Raw genomic sequence first — 27675 nt, forward strand, 5'->3', positions numbered from 1 at the left:
CATCATCAGCAGTGCATTGCAGGGGCGCGAGTTATAGTTAGCTGAACTATCTATAACGGGGGACTTTCAATGGTTTTGTATGAGTGAAATTCCCAGCTAACTAGAACGTTGCTGAAACCTATGGTTTTTTCAGTGAATATAAATATATTCTCTCTCTCTCTCTCTCTCTCTCTTTCTTTCTTGCTTGCTTTCTTTCTTCCAAGGTAAATAAACTCCAGGTCAAGGGTTTGCTTGGCGAGACTCCACCACTGGGAATCAAGTGGTTCCTCTCCTCCAAATGGGTCAAGGGGGCCATAAGTTTGGCTGGGCTGAAAACTCTAAATGAACAAGATCATTCAACCAGATTACCACATATGATAGGTGTGAGAAAGTGGTGGCTCTGTAGGTCAGTCTTTAACCGGTTATTAGTTTTGCCCATCAGAAATGAGAGGGAGCTGCTGTGCTTAAATATGAGCCTGTGGTTGCCGGAGGGTGCCACCAGCACTCATTTTTGGGGCCTGGCATTTGCTTTTCCTCATCAGACCTAGAGCAAGACAGAAAAAAAACACACAAGGAAGTAGGAAGAGAAAGACTCAAAAACAGTAATAATAAAGGCAGAAAACAGGAATCTGCAAGAATGATATAAAGGGACAGTGAGCGTTTGGTGGTAGATTAAAGAGGAATGAAGTGGAATCAAGACTATGCAGTCTTGGTATTCGGCACGCTGGCATTCTATACCGCCGGACCACAGGCTTCTGAGTAAAACTGCAGGCCCCAGCACTGATTCTCTTACAAATTAAGCACTGGAGAGCTGCACGGGTAACACACAGACCAGTTAATACACCTATCGAGCAGTATTACCAGTCAGTCATGTTATTCTCAGTCTAAAAATGTTCATATAATAGATATCTTTAGAACCCATCAAATAATGTTAAGTACATGAGCGTGTGAGTCACAGGTTTTCCCTTTACTAGCCTCAGTTATTCCTTTGAAACAGGCAAACACCAAGCCATTTGGTAGAGCAAAGATGAATATAGGAACGGCTTCTGCTGAACAAAGAAAGTGAACCAGCCTAACTGATCATCGTCAAAGCTTTGTTGACAGGAGTGCTAACCGGGGTTTCTACACATTTTGCAAAGGGTATACTGGAACGTGTCGAGCGGGAAACATTTTAATGGAATTATTAGCATAGACACATGCACCAGATGGAACTAGGTTGTAGACTACTTTTGTGCACATATTCTTAAGTGCAAGGTGCTAAATCTGAATTCTGTTGAGATTATGCATTTGTGGAATGGTACACAGCATGCAAACTTGATTGTCTACCCAGGGTACATTTAAGTATTGTCCATGCTACTCTGCTGCCAGTTAACTGAGCAATATTATTGACCCAGCCCCAATAGTGTGCTTGGCAAATTGTGTGAAAATAGTGAAATCAAAGTATATGATATTGTGATAAAAGTCTTATGTGTCTAGGCTGTAGCAAGCACCATTTCAACTCGAGACATCTATGCTATAGAGAAGGGTGTGTAACAAAGACTAATGCTGTAAATCAAAGGACAGTGCTCAAAGTAATTTCTGGGTGCAAGCTAGAGCTTGGAAGAGCTAAAGGATTTCCTTAAACCTTAGGTGAAAGCACTACAACGCCTGTAAGTACTGCACCTATGGTGACAGCTGGCCACACATTCTGATGTGATGGACTAAAGTGCCGAGAAATTGATTAGCAACGAGAAGCCTTTTTCTGTCTCCTACCTCAAGTGAGTTATTCAAGGTATGCTTACTTTTTTCAATTGAGCATCCACATTTCCAGTTCAGAAAATGAGTACATAAAAAAAACATATCTGGGCCCCTGTCCCAACCTCAGTTCACCAATGAAAACAATGCTTTGGGTTTCTTCCATGTGCCAATACATAGTAATACACTTTTGAGTAGGTTAATGTTGAGTCCGTTGTCACCTCCTAGCCAGTTAGCAGTGGGTCGTGCTGTTCTCTATCCTGCCAGCAGCATAGTCCTCACAGACCAGACTTAGACCACCACTGGCAGAGGCGTCCCCTTTAATCACACTGTAAACATCACTCATGTTATTTAAAATATGATTAAATAGTATTGATGCAAGTATGGATCCCTGGTGAACCCCTTCAATAATGATGATTTGTACAACGAGTCCGTCGGACAATGAAAACGTGCCTTACTTTTGGTATGCTGGTGTCACATAACACAAATAACTTTAAGTATGGTCGGCGGCAATGTTTAACGACCTACTTGGATATCTTGCTCTGAAATAGCAAATAAAACAAACCAGAAATATCCAAGGGTCTAAAAATTAATAATGGAGAACACTAAATAATTCTCTTGAAAACCACTACCGCCATATACAGATACCGAAAAAAAGGAATATACATTAAGTTTCCGGATTCCCATCACTCACCGGCATGGTGACATGCTTCATGATCTGGGTCTCCTCTGAAAGTCAACCTGGTGACTCTAAGGGCTACAACTCCATCATAGTGGTGGAGGGGCACGGGGATGTTTTCATTTCCTTTCAAAAGGAAGATATCTATCTAAATTACCAGATGTGAGCAGTGGAGTGTATGGGAAATGTATGCAGTGCAACCTTGATATGAGAGATTAAAATTGAACCACGACAGACCCAATATTTATTTTTGTCCACCGTAACCCAACTCAAAAAATAGCTGTCTATGATTATTATGGGGTCAACATGTTTCAGCACATGTGGACAACGATCTGTCCTGTGCCTACGTCAGGACCCACCAAACCAATTTGTTTTGCAACTGCAATAAGTGAAGATAAAAAATGTGAATAATTCAAGTACGCTTGAAACGGTTGGAAACAATACAACCGGGTGCCCTGATTTGTGGTGTGTACAATCCTTCCTCAAAGACACTCGTATATCTAGAGATATCTGAAAGAATAGGAGGGATTACAATCTAAAGAAATCAAAAGAAAATAAAGTGTTCTCAATGCTGAAGACATAGTGGCAGTAACGTTGCCAGTTATCATAATCCATCTAAGGACATCCGTCACTTATTCTTCCCTCGTGTTTTTGAGGAGACTACCTCACCCCACCAGGCAACAGCTCAGGGGAAAGGAGGCACCGCCAGATCAATTCTAGAATCTCTTGGGAAGAGATCTGAAAGTTCCATTGAAAAAGCTTAGCTCTATCTGATGCATCCAGTGCTTTTTAAGGACAAAGAAAGCATGTTCCTTGTCCAGAAAGACATATTTTAAAATAATTGGCAAAACGAATCCATGATGGATGAAGCGTATGCCTCTGCAAAAACCTTCTTGTACTGGGCTCTTAACATCTTCCTCTTCTCCCAAGATAAAAGCTCTATATAAAATCAGTTTTGCAAATATTGTGTCTGTTACTCACGGCAATAAGGCTGGGGAGTAGGCTGGATGGTAGTTCACGGGCATCATTTTAGGACATTTATGTGGCTTGCCATTATTTCTAGGTATGCCAGTATTGGGGTATTTTACAAAGAAAGAATACTGCATTACATTCAGTCTGCAAAAACATGTCGCCCAGGAGACCACTCCTGGTCTAAATAATTCTGCAGATAGACTGGCAAGATAGAAATACTTGAGCAAGCACCTCATCTTATGGACCATCAGCAGCCTGTATTCCAGACACCAGAGAAGAAGACCACATCTATACACAAATCCGCTGCTCTGAAAACTACATTGAAGAGTTCACCTACCAGCACCTATTTGTGGGGTCCTACAATCCTCCTCGGATTGAGATCACGAACCACCTACCCTGGATTCTACACCTGCAGCCACAAGAGTTCACCTGCAACAAATGTTCTCAGAATTCTCAGTGCAGAGCACACTTACCTTCTGTCCTGGGTACTCCCAGGCAAAATCAACGCTTATTTCTGGCTCTCCCAGGACAGTGCAGGTCACAACAAAGCTCTCTCCGGCACGTATGGAGCTCACCGAGGACTGGATCGTGGCTTTTGGAGCCGATGAGGGAACTAGAGACCAAAATTATAAGGATAAGTTATAAAAAAGGCAGCGTTAGAAAGAAGAAAAAGAAGCACACTATGTGAGAACATCCTAAAATGGCTGATGTTGAAAGTCCTTTTAGTCTTCTGAACAGCACTCAGGGCAACATAACTGTGGCACTGTGACGTCTAGACCAAGAGCCACACCTGCCTGTATACTTTTTCAATACAACATTTTACAATGCCAAAAAATATAAACGTACGTACTCATCACACGTGCAAATATACAAATCCTATAGGAGCAAGCCATAGCACACCCGCAATCATCTCCTGGGTGCTGTATTTGCTTTCCTCTGCAAAGCAGGGAGTGTGCCGGAGTATTCCTCTCCCATGCTGTTTTGGGAGATTAATGGAGATATAAGAACACTGCAGTGTGACCAGATGACGCCCTGGCAAGTCTTCATTGCCAGGGTTGTGGTACATCATCAATGACGTTGTTCTGACTAACATGTGAATGGAACCCGTCCAACTGGGGCAGAAAAAAGGATCAGTGTAGAACTTATGAACCCTTGTAAAACAAAGTGTTAAAAAATAATCTTCATTCACCGTGATATGTAACATAATGTAGTGTTGGAAATAAATTGAACTCTTGCCTTAAAAAGTACATATAAAATTGTACGTTACCTTTGCTCCTTCAGATGAGAAGCCTTCAATGTATATTTAAATAGAATATCTAGTAAAATGCAAATCTAAAATGATAAGCAGACTAAAGCATTTTTATCATGCTGGAAATTAAAAGATCGATGCTAACCTCAAATATGATATGCATATTATGATTTTATCTGTTTTGAATACTAAGGGCCTTATTTAGAGTTAAGCAGTGGGATTCTCCATCACAAACTTGGCAGATGCCCCATATTACAATGCATTATAACCTATGGCAATTGTAATATGGCGGACAGGACATTTTCCATGCTTTGATGGAGTATCCTGTCTGCTAAATTCTGAATATGGTCCTAGGTTTTTATTGTATGCTAAATTTTCAAAGTGTTATTTCATTCGAATAGCATGGTTTCAAATTTGGTCTACTGGCCTGGATTCCAGTGCTATTAGATGGGTTTATGAAAAGTGAAGAAAGACTTGCTTTGCATCCTTCTTCAAGATGTGACAGTGTGGTCCTGCTTGTATCTAAACCAACTGCTAGCGTATTTTACCTCAGCTGTGCATTATGCCAGGAGAGGACATCCAGAAGAAAGTCTTTAGCAATGGCCAAGAAAAAAAAATACATCCTTTCGAAATATCTCAGTCTAGGATGAGGGTGTATATACTTTGCCGCTTGTAGAACCTTTCTGTTTCTGTGTATTAGTCAGCTTGGACTTATCTTATTGATCTCTCTATAAACTAGTTACATCAGAGACATACCAAATGTGTACCAAGTGTGGAAGATGCAGATAGAAAGAGCATCTTCAGGAATGTCGAAGTACGGCACAAGTTGTGTCAGAACTTTTTACGTTAGTTAAACTTTATCTCAGCTGAGACTTGTGTCTGCAAAGTGCATCCAGCATTAAAAATCTACAAAAAAAGGCATAATTGGAAACAATATTATCAGCAGCCTCACTTGTATGGTGTCCCCCCATGGAAAAGATGAGTTGTCTCCATGTTGGGAGTTTTTGTTTAATTTGATTTCTGAAGACCAAAGACACGTAAGGCACTGGCTTTAATTAGAAAAACCATCTGAGACCCCATATCAACTATGTTTACAGGCACAGTGCATAAAGAGCCAGTCATACATAACAACTGAACACTAGCACAAGTATGCTAAGTAGAGTTTCACAGTCAGTGGCTACTTGTAAACCAGAAACTGATAAATCCCTTCCTTCAGGGTGGTGTAATATTTAAGGCTCGTACTCACACTTCAGCGAACTTTGGTTTGATTCTCGAGATATCTGCATGGCATAACTCCCTGAACATTTACAATCAGGTAATTAGATGATTTTGCAATCTGTGTATTTAGCTTGGTGCCTTGCCGGTTCTCTTATTAGTGATATTACTTCAATGTTCTGTGTCAATACGCTTAAGTTCACCTTTGGTTAGTTCAGTTGTACTGGACTAGAAAGCGATGCCGAAGGATATCTCTGGTCATGTTTTTTTGTTGTACGTATACTATGCTTCATGCATCACCACAGGTAACGTCACAGTGCTGTAACTGTTACATGTATGGTACACGATTGTTGTAGGATGGTTTTGGTTATCTTATATTCTGTAATATATATTCGGGAGAATGATGACCCTGAATGAGGATTTGAACTATAAGCTATATTAGAAAGTACATTTTGCTAGTCCAGGTTGAGGCCATAATGAGAAAACACACAATATGTGAGTTTAGCCAGTACAATGCAGTTCACATTATTGAAAGATGCTGGTTTTAGGATATTGGAGTTTCAGATTTTTATTTTCCTTATGATTCTTAGTGAAGATGGGTTTATTGAGTCATTGTGATCCCGTGATATATGTTGTAGGATATCATTTGGGCTTGATGCAATACTGATGATAAGAGGAGAATTATAGGAAATTGGCTAAAAACAGCTATAGGTGATTGAGTAATTTATTTTAAAACTATTTCCAAGGAGTCGTTTTTTTATATTAATAATATTCTATAAAGTAAATCGGATTCTTAAATATTTGAATTATCTTAGGACACAATCTTTGCGCTATCTCAATGATGAGACATGGATAAATGGGTGCATGGGAGATGAATAATATGAACAACCGGGGTCTACTCCTTATACCTGAAGAAATATTAAGGTATTTTTATGGACAAATCCTTTCCCCCGATTAAGTCCTTCTAACGATTTATCATAAATTACTTTGTGATTTTATTTTGGTACTTGGACGAACAATAATACTATACATCTTTCCCGCAAGTTTATTCCAAATAAATGTGGGAACTGATTAAATTGCTCTGTGTTTGAAGAACTTCACAGGATGCATTAAGGAGATTAGCTCCTAAGGTTAATTCAATTGGAAACATTAACATCATATTGTCTCTCTAATTGAAATAAGTGCGTGCCTCCTCTCAAATGATTTTATGAGGACTGTTCAAGGAAAGTCCTGATATGTGGGGGTAATACTGCGAGTTGTACAACCGAAGTCAATGCACAAGTGACATTCACCGCATTACAGGTGTCACTATGCACTATCAAACCGGTGTATATGGATTATTTTTAATAAATAGTAGTGGATGACAGCTATGTTTAGATGCATTAACTAGTCTGAATTGCAGCCACCATTAGTTCTTAATGATACGGACTCTGAAGTGTTTAGCCATCACATAATTCTTAAGCAGTGCTCATCTACTGATGTAACTATGGGAGCGGGACACTATTGCACATGTATGTGTGTGTGTTCTATGCATCAGCTTATTTTGTATCCTTCCAACATGAAGAAATGTGTGATGCAAACACAGTTCTGCCACGTATTTCATCGTGTAAAACAGTCTCCAGAATTACTAGTTGTTGAACTTTCACAAAGTGCACTCTTACAAACTGAAAGCGGGAGTACACGGCTTACAGTGTATGCGCTAGCTTGCACAGTTAGTGCATTCATTGCAGATAGTCATCTTTTACTGCTGGTGGAGCGCAGGAGCCCTGCCTGTTCTGAGCATTACAGGTAAGCTCACACAATGTGTGCTTACCGGGCCCACAGCCATATTCTAGGCATAAATATTTTGTGTGTTTATGTTCACAAGTGCTGCCAAGGTGCACACATACCTGAATGCTCCCCCAATATGTTCCATTACTCATGTATGAGTCACCTTTTACGGGCCACCAACAGAAAGACTCTCCTTGCTTGGTCTGTTGGCAGCTGTACAGATAGGCCTGTAAATACATTAATTGTTTAGGTCTGCGTCCTATTCATTGCACCACTTTCATTTTCCCTCAGACATGATACTAGAGAGCCTTCTTTCCCTATCAACTAAGCTGCTTGCCTCCATTATTTAAGACTTCAGCGTGCATCCTAGCCTCACTTCTACAATAGTTGAACCTTTTTAAAGCCTTGCACTGTATGCCTGCAGTCAGTCCAACCACATTTAGTGAATATTGCATGATGTACCCGTCCATAAGTGCTCCTCCTAGCGCTTACTGATAGTCTTTTACTCAGACATTTTCAGATTGCTGCCTTCCATACTGTAGGAAGGTATGATCTGCTTTCATGGTTACCCCCACTTTTGCTGATGTCATTGTGTTTTTCTGACTAGTCTGACTGGAATCCTGCTAATCAGGACCCCAAGTCTCTGTGCTTCCTCCCTAAATTGGACTATGGTGAGTACTTAGGTACTCCCCAGATTGGTTACTGGTGTACCCTTGCAAGTCTCTAGTATATGGTACTAAGGTCCCCCATGGGCTGAAGCCATGGGAGACCTCTCAAATTGTGACTAGAGGCCTGCCATTGCAGCCTGTGTAAGGTGGTGCTAGCACCACTTACGAAAGATATGTGTTCTTATATCTGAGGTCAGAACACTTAAAACATATATATTTCACCCCTAAGGCCCGCCTTTCAATCCTGAAGGCAGGGTGCTTGGTTATAAGTGTGAGGGTGCCCCTTCATGAGCAGGACGCACCTACAATTCCTAGAGTCCAATCTCCAGGCATTGTAAGTGCATCAGCCATTACGATTCATAGAGTAGCCATGCGTCATTACACGATGGCTAACTCTAAACTGGCTGTAATGAACCCTGGCATGTTTGGTATCACACATGTTGGAATCATACCCCAACACCTGTGTTGGAGGTATGATTCCAGGCACTGTGGGGCTCCTCCGGGAAGCCCTTCATGCTCTCGGAACCAGTCTTCCAGAGTCTGACAGCAAGATATGGCTGCTGCCGACCACAGACACAATTCTGCCCTCCTGCTGCTGCTCACTTTGCCACTGGATTTAAGCAAGCCGGGCTGAAGACGGCTGGTATGCCAGAAACCGGTCCTCGGAAGCTTGTTTCCGGTCCAGGGAAGACATGGCTTGGAAGTTTGGGCTGGACTGTTCCCATGAGGCACAGGGTCAGACTGATTTGCATATAGCCATGTCTGAACTGGGGTGTCAGAGTGGGCTAAAGAACGGTGATGGATTAAATCCAGATCTTTTGACTGGGTGTGAGTGTTTGATTGATTAAGATGCTCCGTCCATCACCACCCCCTTTTGTACCGCTAAGCCAAGCTCAAGCAGGGGAAGGTAGGACAATAGGTTTCCTGTCACAGGGATGTGTGACCACCTCCCAGACAGAACTTAGTGTATTGGGCCAGGGTGGGGGAACTTGCCAGTGCCACTAGACTGCTTTGAAGAGCACATTTTGTGCCCTCCTTGTATACTCCAGTTGGAACCAGTTTAGGGAGCCGTTGGCTCCTGCTCTGGTGCGAAACTGGACAAAGGACATAGGAGTATGCTCCACACTGTCTGGCCCCTCCTTTGGGAGGGATCGCTGAATTGTCCCAACCCTCTCCTCAGGGTACTTAAGGGCTTACCTGTGGGTGGGTCTTTAGATTCATCGTGGGACAAGATTCAGATCCGAAACCACTTCATCTTCAACCGTTTGGACTTCGTTTTGGGAATCAAGACTGCACCGGGAAGACTCCTGCTACTCCTGATCTCATTGTCCTGCCAGTCTGCTGCGTTGTTTGTGCTTGTGCTCCATACCGGTTCTTCTCCAAGACACCCAAAGGAATCTCCCTTGGAGTGAAGGAGTAGGCGGCCGATCCTTTAGCTTCCTAGCTGCCAAGCTATGGAATAGCCTTCCCGAAGCTATCCGCGGTATGCAAGACCTTTTTGCCTTCAGAAAGGCTGTCAAAACTCATCTCTTTCAATAATTTTTTTCTTCTCTCCGCACCTCCAACTCTCTGCATTCTGTCTGCTTGCAGCGCCGGGACGCCCCTTGGCTGGGGCAGCCGCACGCTATACAAATCACTATAACATTAACATTAACATTAACTCCCCGGCATCTGCAGGCACCGTAAGGAAGCTGACCGGTTTCCTGTTCCTTAGCTCCCACGTTCTCCGAAAGGTTCAGCAACACAGGTGGTGGTTTTGCAATTCCCTCGAGGCCTGTACTGTCTTTCCCTATAAGTTTGAAGCCAGTATCCCTCGTCTGAATCACTGGGGCAGTCCCTCTGTGCATAGCGCCAACTTGCTGTTACCAAGGATTGTTGACTCTGTTCACCAGAGACCTTCAGGCTCCAAGAAGCTCCAGCCTCCAGCATCTCTTGTTGCCAAGATCTTAGTCCTCACCTGATCCTCTGCACAGTGGGCCTTCATAATTGGTGAGCTGCTCAAGGTCCTCTTGCAACTCCTGTGCCTCCTGCCTGAGGTCCTCTTGAGGGTCTTCTTTGCTCCAATGGGCTCCTCCATTTGCTCGTGGCATACTCTGACTTCTCTGCTTGTGGCGAGTCCCTTGGACATTGCTGGTCTGGACAATGCACCTTTTTCGTCTGCAACTTTTGTTGCCGCTGCAAAGGTTGCTGGTGCTCCAGCCGGACACCGAACCCCTGGCTCTTGGCATCTGACGTTGGACAGCTTGTGAACAGCTCCTGGTCTTCCACAGTAGCGCCTGGTCCGCACAGCTACAGTGCCAAGGTCATCGTCAACTCTCCTGCATCTTCGGACATCGGTGAACATACATCTTCCGTGCCTCTTGGTCACTCCTGAGTGTCATAGACTCTGTCCCCTCTGCTTGAAGGTACATCTCTTCCTGAATCCACCCTTGGGTTCCACTGGACTCTTTCAGCTCCTTTGCCAGTGGCATCTTTACTGAAGTCCTCCATTGTGGGCTATGGCGGTGTCAGACGTCACTTTGCACCTATGCACCCAGCTTCCCTGGTGTAGGTATCCTCGTTCCAGAGGTATCCATGGGTGGGGTAACTCTCCAACCTTCCATCTTCCACAGGGTTTCTTAAGGGTCCTCTGGGAAGGGTCCTTCTTGAAATTTGCAAACAAACGTCCCCATTGACTTGTATGGAGTATGCCGTCGGATTCCCCAGTACTTACCTTGGGTGGTTCCTTGGGTCCCTGTCTCTTCTAAGTCTTCGGGGTCCAGTGTGGACTTAGATCATGGTTCTCATTCCACTTTATTAGTATATGGTATGGCTTCCCCCTAGGGACCTCTGTGTATTTGTGCTAATTACGTGTTCTATTACAGAAGTTTTGTGTGTACTGTGATTATATCTTCGGGGAGGAGATATTGAAATGCATTAGTGAGTGTTTATAATGAATACATATTTTTATAACTCCCTGTGTGGCTCTCTCTCAGTTCACCTTCACTCTATGATTAGTACTTGTAAAACAATCTGCTTTACACTCCTTCTGGACTACGCCTGAAGGCTGTTCTCCGCATCTACTACTTAGCGAGCTTTCTAAGGTTATCTAAAACCACTGAAATCACCATAAGGGTTGTCTGGATTAGTGCAGGGTGCTTCACTTAAATAAGTGTGCACCATACACTAAGACAGCCTCAAACACATACATACATGCATCCCTGTGATAAATGCCCACCGTTCACTACCACCTTCAATGATTGCCACCTTATGACTTTCAATACCATGCCATGCCATCCACCCATTCGTTCTTAAAGTATTGTGGCACGGCTTCTCCTACTTATCCCCTGTACCTGGAGTTTAATAGAGTCTCAGCTCACAGTCTTTATGGCGTACTGCAGAGTATCGTAATCTGATGTAGCGCAAACCACATACAGTGCACGCTCACATTCTTGTGGTCTGGCAATCTGCCACGATGATGTTTAATTTAGTATGTACGTTGTTCCCTGCTGAATGAAATGAATAAATCCTTTCTTCCACGTTCCTAGCTCGCTACATGTGTTCAAGTTCACGATATTTTGTTGCGGAAACTAGTGCTCTGGCTAATAGCTGCCTTGGTCATCATGGGGGTAAATGTAGCTAATTGTGCGTCAGTTGTATTACTGACTGTCCCCTTGCAAAAGAAGAATATGAAGGGATGAAATCGTCCTCTACAATACCTGTGAAAGGACCCTCAATCACCTTTTATCATCTGAGTTTCTTGCAAGAAAGTGAACTAGACTCTTCATCTCAGGATCTTGGCCTTTCTAGTCCCTATTATTTCATCAATGTCACACCCTCCAAGTCTTTAGTTTGATTTGCCGGGTGGCCATATCTAGTAGTTTAAACCATCTCCTTATCTATAGCCTATCCATAAATGGCCTCTTCCTGAATCTTCCCCCTACATGCCCATCCTTGTTTTCTCATTGAATATACTGTGAATCCTGCACTCTGATTGTTGGATGTCACTGTGTATTCGGTTCTATGTTTCCACTAATGTGAAACGAATTATTGGGAGGTGAATCTTACAGGTCCCACCCATTGGCCACACATAGGATCAAAGACTCACAGTTGACGTAGATGAGCATGTACTTGGTGGAGATCTGCCGTAGCCCGTTGAGCTCTGCCATACAGTATAGAGACCCTGCGAGGGATGGGTGTGGTCGGTAGATGATGAAGCCTTTCTTCACGTCGAAGGAGATATGCACACCATCCACAGCCACGTCTTCGGGCGGGAACTCGCGATGCAGGGTTACTTTGGCCAATGGACTTGTGACCTGGCAGGGCAGCAAGCTGGGCCGGTTAGTCCGCAGCTGGACCACTTCATAGTAATCCTCAGTGGGCACGAAGAGCTCTCGAGGGTCTGAGGGAGCAAAAGACAGATGTTAACTTTTCGGCTTACCAGATGTCAAGTAGTACTCCAAACAGCACATGGTTTCCTTGAATATTCTATGACCGCTCATTGTTCCTAGAAAACATCTGGTCCCGCTGTGCTTTTACGGGACAGTGGGCCTGGTGTATGCAACTGATGTAAAACAGCAGAATTCACAGCTCTCATGGATGAATACCAGTGAACCAGGTCCTAGTTTTGCCAAATTTTGGAATGCAGTAGTCAGGCTGGACCGCAATTAAACTACATACATTGTTACAACATTTGTTTAAACCTCTGAAACAGTTGCCATTATTTTTTAAGTATAAGCGGGATGCCATTGATTAATTGGCACACGATTCCACAGCAGCTGGTACCACCCACGTCACCCTACTATAGGAATGGCCCGAAAGTCCTTGGTTTATCATTTTGTAAGGTATTTCTAAGATATTTTTAAATAGTTAAATACTCCAGAACTCTGCTTAAAAAAGAAAACAGATGCACAGCGCCACCAGTTGGGGACTCTCGTAAATAAGTAACTGTGCTTGCACATGTGTGTTGGGCCAAGCAGTGGCAAACACTGGCACAAATTAAGCACTGGGTTAAGCATTTGAAAACTGGCAAGAGTCTCTGACAACTGGGTATGTAAACTTACAGAAACAGAGTCTGGGAGCCGTTGTGCCTCATCTATTACGTAGAAAGAGGTGTATCAGACATTTGATCAGAGTCAGCCACAGAACAGAGATATTGAGTGGTCATACATTAAGACCGGAGTGAAGAAGATGTAATATCCAGCATTGAAAATTATTTGTCAGTGCACAAAATTCGGCTGTGGAATTAGCTGACAGTTTATGTAGTTATTGCTCAGGCTCTGATGATGCCAGACTGTGTGAGTTGCTTAGCCAGTACAGGCCTATTAACTCATGTCACTTTGCATTCCAGTTCTTGTAGATCTGCATTTATAATGGAAAAAGGAAACAGAATAATTCCAGGCTGCAAAGCAATCCAAGCCAGGCTGATTCGAACTTGGCTTGGGACTGCTTGAAATCCTGGACCTTGCAACCTTAGTCGAAGTTTCCAAAACCAGTAGTTGGATGAGTGATTGCAGACTTGTGTCATTGGTGGATACCAACAAATCTGACTCATTCAACCGGGTGGCACAGACACTGGGAACGGGAAACATTCGGTCTATAGCAAAAAGCCACCAACAAAAACCAGACACCGGGGAATAGAAATATGCACAAAGAGTACACTGAAAATCTTATTCCACAGGGACACAGAGACTCTGGGGCAGGGATGCTGGGGTGCATGGACACTGAACTAGAGGCACAGGGACAGAGGAAGAGAGATCTCACAAATATTGGGAACAGATGCAGAACAATGAAAATTAGATCTGAAGGAAACCCCTAATGCTCTCAGAAACCCACCCTCAAAACAGCCCAACATTCTTAAGGTTTGACAATTGCTGATGTGTTTTACTCAATCACAAAGTAAAATAACATTACTAAGGCGTGCTATGGATGTCCTTTTCATTGGGAGTCTTGGGATCAACAAACATTTAATCCGCCATTCTTTGCAAGAAGCGGGCCCATGGACATTGGAGGAATTGTGTTCACGACCAAGACCAAAATTTTCAATTTAATTTTCTCTAAAGGCAAATCCACCTTTGTCCACAGGGCCACAGCAAACCATGCGCCACCACTGCATTAATAAATTATCTTCAATAACAATCTGAGTACTCAAAGGTATTTCCCTTTGTCTGATAGTTGAGGAACGAAGTAAACCAACAAGGAGAGAGAGCCCTGTGCTATCCCTTACAATACTAAAAGGGATGTGAGAATGAAGTCTGAATTCCTTCTTTCCCTAACATGGTAAACACTTTTCCAGTTATTTCAAGATAGATACATTTTAATAAACAACGTCATTTTTGTTGTAATTAAATTGGAAAGTTGGTTCTTCATGAAGCAACACAGCTGAACCTATGGTTCAGTCTGCATCAGTCCAACAAGTCATCCCTGACATGGCTCCCCAATGATACCTGTGATAAAGACGAAGGTCTTGCCCATCCTCTCCTCTCCTCCATGGCATTCGGGGCTGTCGCAGAGGTAGGATCCACAGCCGTATTCTCCAGTGTCCGCGGCTGTAGAGTTCACCACCAGCAGCTGGCTATACCGCTCGAAGTGTTTTATTCTGCAAGGGAGACATTGTCAGTCAGAGAGATTTCATGTTACAGTGAACTAATGAACTCCGTCGTCAGTCAGCCAAGATCTTCTTCTGGTCACGCAGACGTATTACAATCAGGCATAATGCAGCAGAACTATCTCTCAAATCGCACAAACTCAAGTCTCTCACACCAGAGCTGTGCCTTATGATAGATAGTAGTTTGTCTTAATTTCATAGAAATTGAAATGTAATTTAAAGAGTGAAAATGGAAAATCAAATTCCCTACTTTCTGACCACTTGATATATATTGATATTTTGTCATAATACTGGTGCAATATAGTTTCAAAATTATTTTCTTTACCTTGTCAAATATAATTTATCATTTCTATATAGTACACCAAGAAACTTAAAGCCACCAGTCCTAAAAAATACCGACTGATTTTCTTTTAACCACAAAAGATTAATCATTGTCCTAGTCATACAAACAACAATGAAGAATTATTCTCCTGGCGAAAGAGGGGCATATTTACAGGCAACTGACGTAGTGCGGTGCTGCAAGCCATCTAGGTTCGCCAAGCTGCGTCATTGGAAAAGTGCAGGGATGCATCGTATTTACAGCACAGGAAAGCACAGGGGTGTGCCTGTGCTTTCCTCTGTGCTGGCGCACAATTGGTGCCTACCTCCATTGCAGGCTTCCTTGCACCATTGTGCGCTGCGTTGCAAGGATGAATGTTTTTGTGCAGGAAGGCACACCTTCTGTACAAAAACAATAATTGATGGAGTTTTCCTCATTGTATGTGTGGTGCAGAATGCAGCACACATAGAAACAAAAACAATGAGGAGAAAAAGAGCTATTTCTCCCCATTAAGCCTCGCCTTTGGGGGGGGGGGGTATGATTTTGATGCATTCCCAGGTTTACAAGTCCTTGTAAATCTGGGAATGCATCAAAAGCCATGGGAGTTGCATGGGAATTTGCTTTAGTCAAGATTTAGAGACCCTTTTCAAGTCTTCACTTTGCAGTGACATCCTCCACAGCATCAATCGGCAAAAACAGTAAGGAAGCTCAATGAATGGACCACTGTGGCCGGAGGAAAGAAATGCGGAGGCACACTGCGCTGGGGCCATCCAGATTCTGCTAAAAGTCGTTCACCTCAAAAGCCATGGTCTGTGTAAAGGTCTTCAGCTAAGGTGAACACTGACCTGATCATTTCAATTTTACCCCCGAAAAAAGAGATCATTACAGAGCTGTGGTTAAGATTTGGTACTGAATAGAATACATACCTAATCAAAACGTTCTTTGTTAATAGCGACAACTTCCTGAATGCTATTAGCCGCCTTGCTGTGAAGGAAGAACACTCCAGCCTGACCAATGGCTTATTTGGAAACTTTAATTAGGTTAATGTCAACTCTGGGCATAGTGCTGATATCAGGACTTTTTTTGGGCATACAAGTAGCTCAGGTATTAAACAGGAAGCAGAAAGACGTGTACAGTAAGGTCAGAAAATCAGGGAATTATGGATACTAAACGATGGATACAGACGCTGCGTGCCAATTCTCAAAGGTAAGTAAACTTTTGAATAAGTTCACTACTTTTTGTTTTTTGCACTTTTGTAGTAACTTACAACTATGTAGTAATTTACACTTTTGTAGTACATTCTGTGTTACACATGGCATGCCACTGGTACTGCAAAGCCTCCCATAGAAATAAAGGAGGTATAATAAATATTTTGTATACAAAAAATAAATATGTACTTTTTATAGATGTTATTGTTAATTTATATTTTGTTATATTTTTAACAATTTTATAGAACTTAATGTAACATTATTCCCTATGGGGTTTCATTTTAAGTATGTACTTCCAAAAAGTCAGACATAATTGTGATTTTCAGCATGTGGGTAGCAGCTCAGATGCATCTGTCAATCTGTTTTATTTTTGGATATCTTGGATGAAGGCACATAATCAGACACTGGAGGAGATGGCATTGAACCACAAAGCCAAGAATATGTTTAACTTTAATTTAGAGTGCCATTGTGCTAATTGATGTGGGCCAATTTCAAATTATATGGTTTGACAACTTCACAATAACGCTCAAGGCATTAGTTAAGATCTGGATTACAGCAGAGTACAAAGTTCCCCAGAGATGGTGTGAATACGTGGAGATAAGGGTGGGTAGGTATAGTCAATAACGTGACTGGGAAGATTCCCTAGTCGGAACTTGGAGAGCCTCATACACCCAGAGTATTAGGTGTGGAACACACCCTTACTGGAGGGTATCCAGTGTCATCATCGACTCACTGCTCCTCGACAGACCGGCGCTGCAATGTCTGCCGGAGTACCAAAAGGTACTTTTTTAGCGGGGTTCTTTAGTTCCTTGCCGATGGTGGGTGTAGGTGAGGAGATAGAGTGGTGTAGTCAGTGAAAACGTGAGTGGAAATAAAAAGGGTAAAACAGTCCACACTGAATTTTATTACCGTGGCTGGTTCCCTGGTTAAAAGGGGTGAGAGGGGAACTAGAGACCGTAAAAAGTTTACAGAACTCTAACTCAACCCCCTGGTGTGGTCAACATGTTTCTCGCCAGATGGCGATTCGTCAGGACCTAAATACAGTACTACACAGAATAACAAAGATGAGCTAAATGTTCATACAATATGTAGAAGGTAGATACAACCTCTCTCATTCGGAGGAAAAGAGAGCCTCGGGGTCCTGCTCTATTTAGGCGACCCTAGGGGGGATTGGATCAGGCCTCGCAGCGTACTCCCGTGAGGCCAGCGCATTGAAGTTACTGGAACCTTCGTAATCGCGCTGGAGTGGCGGCACACCTACCCCTCACGCTCGTGGCACCTGGTCAGGGTGCGGAGCAGCTGGTTAAGATCTATCAGGCCAAGTGCATTTAAGAGACATCTTATGGGAGCGATATCTAGAAATATGTGCCCATAAAAGAACTCCAGATCATAAAAAATAAATTCCTTATTGTCTATTATGTGTCCCCCAAAGTACATTGACTTTTTGTGTGCGTGAGGAGATGAGATTCAAGAATCTTAGTGATCAGATGGCCTTGTCCATTGTTGAGCTGGATCAGGATATGGGCCAAAGAGGAGCTTAGCCTGACCACTTAATACTCAGGTTATGTTTGCTACTTGATCATGCTTTAAAAGTCCAGTTTCAAGAACATTAGGGATTCATTTCTCAAGTTGGGATGGGGGGGGGAGGGCTATTTTCTAACCCTGAGGGTATTCATAGAGTGGATTATAAATGGGTGAAGGAACACTATTTCGAAGGGAATACATGGTTAAGAGAGGAGTCTGAATTGCTTGATTCCTCTGTTAAAAAGTATGCAATGTTAGCTACCTCCCAGGATAAGGAGCTCCTTTTAGCTCTGTTGAAAAACAATATCCCGGGGTCCCTATGGCTGGGGAAATTGTACTCTGCAGGATACAATGCATTTTATCATGTTTTGTAAATTGTATACTGCGCCCAGGTAAACTCTTATTGCCCCATTACTTAAAGACAGAAACTTTTCACAAGTTCACACTGCCCGCTTTGTTTTTTACAGATGCTACTTGATGAGGCCATGCTTTTAAATGTTGTATGTTTTAGGAGCTATAATTAACCTTAGGAGTTCACAGGAAGATCAATTGTGCTGCTATTTTTCAGTTGTGTCTTTTATTTGATTTAATTTTTATAAAGTACAAACCTTTGCCCGGAGTCTTCTTGGTGCTGCCTATGACCGGAAAGGAAACAGAGGAATTTCACAGAATTTCAGGATAGCTAGTCAATATTCAGAGTGAAACGCCAGGTCTTTAAAGCCTTCCTGAACTTAAGCAATGAGGTACCACTTTTCAGCTCCAGAGGTAGATGGTTCCAGTATAATTTGTGCAACTTATCAAGCCTTCTAAACCTGTCTTTGTAGAATGTATTGTTTTTATATATTGTATTTATTATTCTGATGTATGCTTTTATGGTTCAAAATGTAACTGAATAAAGATATATATTGATATTGATTTTGACCAGTTATGGTATTAAGAAATCCCTAACTTTCAGCTCACATCGGTTTGCATGGGTGCTCTCATTGTTCTCATATCCCGCAACATAACTGATGCACGTTAAAATGAAACACCCCGCAACCCCTCACAGTGGATAACTGACAAAGCTGTAGGTCACAAGCATTCACATTATTGTGTTTTACACCTTTTTTCCTTTTGTGCCAGCAATGCACTCACCAGTCATTTGCTTGTGACCTATATTCCCCAATCTTTCATTACTTATCTTGATTAAATCGCTGCACTATGATGATACAGCACAATAGCATGTTAGTTATGTTTTATGGTACTGTGCTTTTAGTTCATATATTGATATAATGTATAGTGCTTTTCCTTAGGTCTATAGGGACATCCATACGTAAAACAATAAGAATTCCCTTGAGATTCTTCAAACGCTGTCAGTAATCATGGGAACACAGATCTCTGAGACAGAGCATCACATCTCGGAATCCAGGGAGCTCGATTCTCCATCACCAAGGACACTGGCCGGAAACAAGTTGGGTCCTCACTGTCAGAGCATAGCATCTCGGGTACATATCAAATTGCCCATAACAATCATGTATGCAATAAAGTTCTGTAGCTATTTCATTGGCAGACCTTTAGGGGCTGATTGCAGTTAGTAAAGTAATAAGAAGAATTATAAAAAAAAGAACAATATTTCTTCTCATAATATTTATTTCTGTTCATAGCTAAAGTAATTTTGATATAGTACCTTCATTTTGCATATATTCTGCACTAGTTTTACTTCTAACAGGTGACCACCTGACTCTTGGTCATAACGGACATTGAAAAGTCCAGAATTGGATGCAACTACAAATCTTTGAGTTCAGATGCACTACTGTAATTACTTCAATGTAGCAAAATGAAACTACAACACCCAGAATGTAGCTGATTATCACTCAAACATACAGGACTGGATACAATGTCTGAAGTGGCCTGGAGAGAGGTGCTCAACCTAGCTTCTAATAAAAACCCTCTAATAATACCCAAGACCTTGTAAGCTCTTGCAGGTAACGAATGCTCCTAACATGGATCCTCCAGGTAAATTTGGAAGAGGTTCACAAACCTGTGCATTTTCCCTATTCGAAATGGTCAGATGATATACCTGCGCTTCCTGGAGGCAAATCTCCCCGCTGTGACCTGGAATGACCCGGTACACAACAGCAAAGAAGGTTACTCTCTGAGAGATTGCAAGAGGTGATTGATTGCTTTCTTTAAGACACTGGGTGCCATACCGGCCTTCAACGAAGTATTCAGAATCTGCACAATGGAAGGAGAGGAAACACAATAAAAATCTTTGAGCCATCAGTCGTCATGGGGAGACCCAGATTTTTGGGACAATAAACAGGGTATTAAGCAGAGACAAAGAAACATGGTCAAACTGACTGAGCTTGGCCAAGACTGGATTACTGTTGAGTGGCCACGCATTGATGAAGTTACTGGTGTCAGTAGCAGAAATATGACAAATAGTAGGTTTATCTTACTTCTATGCAAAGAATTATGAAGTTTTCTCATAGGATTTTGAATCCAGCATTATGCATAGCAAACAGAAAGCTTTTTTCTTTTCTGTTGAACAAGTGTGCACTGCATGATTTACCTTAGGCGCCCATCTTCGTCCTCCTCCAGGTTTTCTGGGTACCTCCACCGGACAGATCTTCCTTTGCAGCGTAGATCAAGGACATCTCCTGCTGACACAGTCAACATTTCCCCCACCTTCTTGAACTGTCCCCTCTGCAGCACCTGAGAAAGAATGCTCTCTTCTGGGCCTCCAATGCTGGGAGTGGTGGTAGCTTTGGGTTTAGGCTTTGTAGCAGTTGGTTTGGGTTGTTTGCCGGGGGGTTTGAGAACTTTTTGTACATCTTTCTTGGGTTTCTTTTCCACCTTCTTCTCCACTGCCTTATCCACTGGTGCACATTCAGCTGAAAGGAGAAAATGCAATTTAGATAAAACTGTGTTAGCCAGTCACCACACCTGAGCTGAAGCAGCTTCACTGCCTCTTTCTGGGATGGTCGGCACTTATAAAGTGGTGGATTTGAACCCCCCACTCAATAATTGAGGTGGGATCTCCTACCCTCCCTCTGTAAGCTTGTGAATCTTATGATCATATACCGAAAGTGAGAGAGCTAATCATTAACACCAATTATTTTATTAGTGTATGTTTTTTATTTAAAAGTTTCACTTCATGATAGTAACACTATTTTGATCAATTGGCTCCTGTGACACCCAAGTTCATGCTGCACACATCATTATATGGAGAGGCATAGCAGATGCTGGTATACATGTTTTGTCTTTCAATATAGTAAAGTTATGTTATGTTAATGAAATTTATATCTAGGCACAACAACTACCCAAAAGGTTTTCCCGGCGCCTGGCGGAAGTGACAAAGGATAGGGGAGTAGCACTTACTGATTAAAAAGCCAGGTTTTAAGAGACTTATGAAAAGTGTAATATTCATCTGAGTGCGAAGTGACAGAGGAAGAGAATTCCACAGAACAGGGCCCAAATAGGAGAAAGAACGGCCACCCATGCGGGAAAGTCTGACCTTTGACACTTGGAATTTAACCTGAGTAGCGGATCTGAGAGTACGAGAAGGCAGATAGAGATGGACTAAATTTTGCACATACATGGGAGCCATGCCGTGCTTAATTCTGAACATATAATTCAGAGTTTTAAACCTAATCTGATTTTCAACTCTTAACCAATGAAGGTCTCTGAAGGAGGTGGAGATAGAAGCTGTTCTAGGAGTTCGGCAAAGCAGTCTGGCCGCAGAGTTATGTACTCTCTGTAGCTTTCGAATTACATCTTTATTAGCTCCAAGATAGAGGGTGTTGCCGTAGTCCAGCCTAAATGTAACAAGGGCCTGGACTACGGTTCTCTGAGTAGGGCTAGCAAGCATCCACACATTTTTTCTCAGCCACTTTAGAATGGTGAAACATGTTGCAGCAACCTTCGTAGCTTGGTGAAGCATAGATAGTGAGTCATCAATAATAAATCAAAGGTTGCGAACATGATGGGAAGGCTGCGGTACTGCACCCATTTCTGTGGGCCAATGTTGTGGACCCCAGAGCACTTTGTCTTTTCCCAGTACCAAGACGTCTGTGGTCATTCTAGTTGGGGAGGGGCACAGTTTCCTGTAGCGTTGTACTTCTAGAAAGCATTGAACATCTATGTCTACGTGCTTGCAAATTTTTTGAGTCAGTTGAATCTGGAGAATCTCATGGGCAGTATGTCTGAAACCGTCCGTATGTCAAGGGTGCATCAAACAACATTCTTTTAGTTGTTCAAAAGCAACGACTAGTTTGCAGCTCGCATGTTTTCTTCTAAGAAGCTTTTGTTTTCCTCTAAGAAGAAGCTTCTCTTCTGTGTCGTTGCCGCACAGATATTAAATAACACACGTGCAAGGTGCTGAATCCCTGTAAAACAATAAACCAATTTCATCAGTATTTGGGCTAGATTTCTAAGACCCCTCTACAGTCAGGATTTTCATATGTACAAATTTAAACATAAAATCTCTTCCTGGGCCGTATTACGTATTGGCATTGTTTGAGCCCAGCGCATCTTAGAAAGGTGTGCCTGGTGCAAACAATGCCATTGCACCCTATTATGGTGAATGCGGTGCCCTGGGGACAGCTGCGAACTTGCGCTGCCCTGGGGGAAGGGCCTTCATGTGAAAATACGGAGCAGCTGCTCTGTGTTTTCACAGTGCAGGCGTGCCGCCTGCACTTTCAAAGGGGATTCGAGATCCCCTAGCAGGCGGATGCTGTCAGAGACTGTATGCGACTGCAAGGGGATGTCTGAAGGGTCCATGGGACCCCCTTTACCTCCTGCAGAGGGCTGCTTTCAGGGGATGCACTGACAGTGCGCCACTTTTTAAATGGAGCACTGTCAGTGCACCTCCCGAGTGCTTCTTTGACTCTGCGCCGGCATCTATATTATGGCCTGGGCGCAGTCAAAGGAATTCTCTCATTTGCATAGGGCACGCCCCTAGGCAAATGAGGAAACACCCTCTTTTGATAGCGCTGGCGCTTTAAGTGCGCCAACACTATCGGTATTATAGAAGGGGACGCACAAGCGTCTATGCCCCCTTCTATAATACCAAAGTACCCCGGGGTGCACAAAGTGGGCGCCAACCGCCTGTTGCACTCCCGGGGCACCTTATGTAATATGGCCCCTAGTGTCTTCACAAGGAGTTGCAAGCTAATCAACATTGGTGAATTCTGCTCTTTGCGCAAATGTTTCTAGATTTGATGTTACAGAGCAAACTTGGCAGTCATTTTGCACACCTGATGAAGCAACAAAAATGTTTTTTTCCAATCTCTCTTTGTTAGTAAATGTACGGCCTGACTTCATTTCAGAACCAGAAGGCAAAAAAGCATTGGCAAAGCCAAGGTCAGACATGTGTTAGTTGTCTTGACCAAAATATAGAAAAAACCATGCTCAGTGATAAAAACAAAATTAAAAGATTACTTTCTGTATACAATGCACATATTAAACAAAGAATGTAAAGTGTGATGATCCAGTGTACTTTTGAAATGTAAAATAGTTCCTCATGCATTACAATGAAGCACTCTATAGGATGTGGAATGCTACACCAGAGAGACAGTTGCATGAAATTAGAGAAAAATACTTTCTGGTCTAAGCCAAATTCCACTCTGTATATTTTAAAGTATTATTAACAATAGATATTACAGGCGTCTTCTTTGTCAGGTCAGACATATTGGGGAGACACATAAACCTTCATAAAATATAATCAGACTGAAGTTCTGGTAAAACATTTTCCTTTGCTCAGCATAGGTACCAGGTATGGCCTCTGTTCCTATAACCTCCATGAACTGCACGTGCTAAGCCACACTGCAGCAGAATTGCATTTATTAAGGTGTTAAAGATTATACACCCACCATTATTAACAAATGACTGTCACAAGCCTATGGTTAGTAAGAAAATGATTCATTTTGTCCCGCCAGCCCTCCCCTTAGACACATGTAAAAGTGTCAGACTTGCACAAATTATTATATTTTAAGCCTAGGAACTGAGCCTTGTGTGGGCACTCTAAGGAAAGAGTGAGAAGAGTAAAGAAGGGCCATTATTCATTATTTACATGCCACAAATAGTCTTGCCACCCTCTTTATGCTAACACCCCAAGGCATCTGTGAAGCTGGTCACGAACGTGTTGAGAAAATTCATTGGTCCAAAACAAATGGGATTGTCATAGCAGAAGTGGGTGAAAATCCAGTGCGGTAGCAAAACGTGGGAAATGTGCTTGTTATTTTTCTCCCGCGAAGTGGAACGGAGGCTGATCTGCTGCTCTGCGGGCTGAAAAAAGCCCAAAGGCCCTGTTGCATACAGAGACAATATGAGGGGCCAGGAAATGCATGTAAATGTAAATGTAAATGTAAATGTATAGGCATTTATATAGCGCACTACTTACCCGTAGGGTCCCAAGGCGCTTCGACCGCTGCGAAACCCTTCCTGGCTTCCCTGAGAGATGGCCCCTTAATGGGTATCTCCAGGGTGAGACCAGGCATCCCCGGCGGTCTGGTGGGGCCGTTGGTGAAGATGAGGCAAGCTAATGCCCAGAGTTGCCGAGTGTGATCGCTGATCAGAGTGGGCACCGAGGCGAGAGAATTATCGAGTCCGCTGACCCTGGTCCAGAAACCTGCCGCGCCGGGAATCGAACCCTGGTCCCGGGCCGTCCTCTGCTCTCGGGTCTGCCGCCTCTAACCAGTGAGCCACACTACTTCACTTGTCGCCTAATGCTAGCTTAATTAAGGTAAATATGCTGCCTGGACACTGGCCAGTGCACTTCAAAGAACTTCCCTGGTATAAAGGGCCAGTCTGGCCCTCAAGCAGGCGCGCGCTGCACACAAGCACTCCTGATGGGAAAGCTGCTTTGAAGAGCACTATCAGGGGTCGATCACTGTAATTAAATGAATGTAATTACATTGTCAAGTTTCTTACATTGGTGGACGGCACAAGAAATACTTGTGCTGTGCATTCCAGATTGTGCGCAATTCTTGTTCTGCAGGCCATTTCACCGGCATTCCTCCTTTTTAGGTGTCACCTACCATGCAGCACAAGCTGTCTTATTGTGAAAATTCCTCCTGTCAGCCTTGAGTGGGCATGGAGCCTGCCTGCCCACTGCTTACTTACTGTTACTCTTGTTTGCCTGCTTTGTATATTATGTTAATCGAATGTGTAAAGCGCAACTTCATTAAGTGATCTCTTGGCACCAAAGTGATACTGTGTCTAGGAAGGCATCCAGGCTACCCTACTGCATCTCAGAGGCCTGTGTAACCAGCCATGTCTTTAGACATTTCCGAAAGAAATTCAAGTCCCCAGCCACGCGAATCTTCGCAGGCAGATAGTTCCACATGGTAGGGGTCGTCAAACTCCTACCTCCAGGCCTTCTTTTCTGATATATGGGAACATCCAGTTGGTTTGCATGAACAGATCTCAGATTACAAGAAGGAACATATTTCTTGATCTTAGCCACAAATTTGGGTGTAAGAACGTTGGTACCGTAAACACCACGCAACATAGCTTGAATTATATCCGTGTTTCAAGGGAAGCCAGTGAAGCTTCTAGAACAGAGCTGTGACATGGGTGTGTCTAGGGAAAAAGAAACAAGCATTTACAATGCAATGGTCTCGGCATTGTTAAAGTTAGAGCTATTGGCATTGCTCATGACATTATTTATGTTTTTGTTTTTAAAACATAAATAAATGGCATTGTCATTTACAATGCCAATAGCTTAATCTCTCGCAAATGCAAGACCTATCGCATTTGCACCCACATAGAGCCACACACACAAAGCCGCCCACACACACACATACAGAGCCACCCACACAGAGTCACCCACACACACACACACACACACAGAGCCACCCACACGCACCCACCCACACACAGAGTCACCCACACACAACTCTCTGCCCAGTAACGCCCTAGGGAACAGAGGCACGAAAAACCGGATCACAAGCAGGGCACAGAGGCACGAAGGCACAAAAACCGGATCACAAGCAAGCGCAAGCAACGAAGGGGGGGGGCAGGACAGCAAGCACAACCAATGATGGGGGGCAGGACAGCAAGCACAAGCAACGAGGGGGCAGGGGAGCAGGACAGCAAGCAGAACCAACGAGGGGGCAGGGGAGCAACACAGCAAGCACAACCAACGAGGGGGCAGGGGAGCAACACAAAAACCGGATCACAAGCAGGGAACAGAGGCGCAAGCAGGGAACAGAGGCACAAAAACCGTATCACAAGTAAGCACAACGAGGGGGGGGGCAGGACAGCAAGCACAAGCAACGAGTGGGGGGGGGGGACAGGACAGCAAGCACAACCAACGAGGGGGCAGGGGAGCAACACAAAAACCGGAGCGTTGAAATGCTCCCGTACCGTGAAGTGGGGTACTGGAGGATTTTTGGACGAGACTATTGATTTTGTCTTCCATTAGCTCAAGTAACTCTGAGTTCAGGCTTAACCTCCTTGTAGGCCTGCTGAATAATAATCCCTATGAGAATAGCAAAGATGTGCCTCCAGTTAGCACCATCGACACATAAGGACAGTTGTGCATAATGTGCCCCACACTGATTTTCTGAAGTGAAAGTCTTTTAAATTGCAAACCTGTTCTGAACCCTAGCAGGTCACAATATTATAGCAGCTCTGACTTCCCCTTCCAGGTAACGCAGACAGTATAGGCCAATACCTGCTGCACTTCAATTACTGCAGGTAGGGCAGGTTTAAAGACTATGCCCATTATGACTGGTGTAGGTTGTGCCTTGTGTAGTGGGACTTATGCATGATTATAGTGTGTACCACACAAAGGGTGTGGAAGCTAAGAAGACGAAAACTCTGGCGGAATTTTAACAACTGCGACAGCTTCTTCGAGAAGAGGAAGACGCCACTCTCGCAAGACTGGAGGAGATTCAGAAAAAAATCACCAGGACAGAAAAAGCAAATACAATTAAACGACTTCAGGAAATTTCATCCTTCGATGCCCTGATCAGAGAGGTAGATTCGAAGTGTGAGCAACCGGCAGAGGAGCTGCTAAAGGAGGTCAGGAGCACCCTGAGAAAGTGTGAAAATGAAACGTTTAAAGAACAAGAAAAAACGACCAATGAGGACCACCTTTAGCTAGTGGCTTTATGTGTTATTTAGCCATGTATCACAGGCACCGAAGAACAACACTACCCCGATCCCACATATGCAAAAGGAACATACACAAGTCACGGCGCAGAGTAACACGCAGTCACAATCACAGGCTTAGGGTTACATCCAAACAGACATGACACAAGCGCAGAAACGCACACAGGCTTCAAGGCGAATCCTTCATGTGCATGTACACACACACAGTGGTGAGCACACACCTCACAAAAGGCAGATGTCACAGGCTCTTTTATTGTGCGAAATACAGACATTATAGCAGAATTAAACCATCTATTTTTATTATTATCCCTGTCTGGACAACACACATGGTTTGCTAATATGTCCGGTACAAAATATTGTTTTTAAAAAAAATCAATTTCAGGAAATATGTGTGACCTGTACGTGATAAGAACGAGTGCCCTTTAAAGGAGTTTTACTACATTGGAATATTTGTTTATTCTCAATAGAACAGTTTTCTCTGCAGTGCAAACCTACTAATTTCTTAGGCAATGACATCTGTGGAAGGCGCCTTACTCTTGTTAAAAAGAGCAGTTTCATGGCCTTGTAATTCACACGATCAGTTAGTTATAGTGCAGGATTTTTTTAGATGTGTTTTGGCAGTCTTTCTTGCTCTGGTTAATTGCCCTGGTAGGCCACGGAATTGTCAGGGCAC

General features: G+C 43.2%; 1 protein-coding gene across 1 annotated transcript in view; it reads right to left on the minus strand.

Moving 5' to 3' along the window:
* The window catches only part of LOC147702615 (platelet-derived growth factor receptor-like protein), a 59971-nt gene that overhangs the window by 12857 nt on the left and 19439 nt on the right, over positions 1 to 27675 (minus strand). The window contains exons 2-5 of the mRNA XM_086931281.1: positions 20455 to 20776; positions 14692 to 14843; positions 12354 to 12647; positions 3838 to 3977 (exon numbers count right to left, since the gene is read on the minus strand). Coding sequence (XP_086787407.1) covers positions 3838 to 3977; positions 12354 to 12647; positions 14692 to 14843; positions 20455 to 20776 — 908 coding nt within the window. The remainder of the gene's footprint in view (positions 1 to 3837; positions 3978 to 12353; positions 12648 to 14691; positions 14844 to 20454; positions 20777 to 27675) is intronic.

The sequence above is a fragment of the Lissotriton vulgaris genome, chromosome 7 (assembly GCF_964263255.1).
Source record: "Lissotriton vulgaris chromosome 7, aLisVul1.2, whole genome shotgun sequence".
Taxonomy (NCBI): Eukaryota; Metazoa; Chordata; class Amphibia; order Caudata; family Salamandridae; genus Lissotriton; species Lissotriton vulgaris.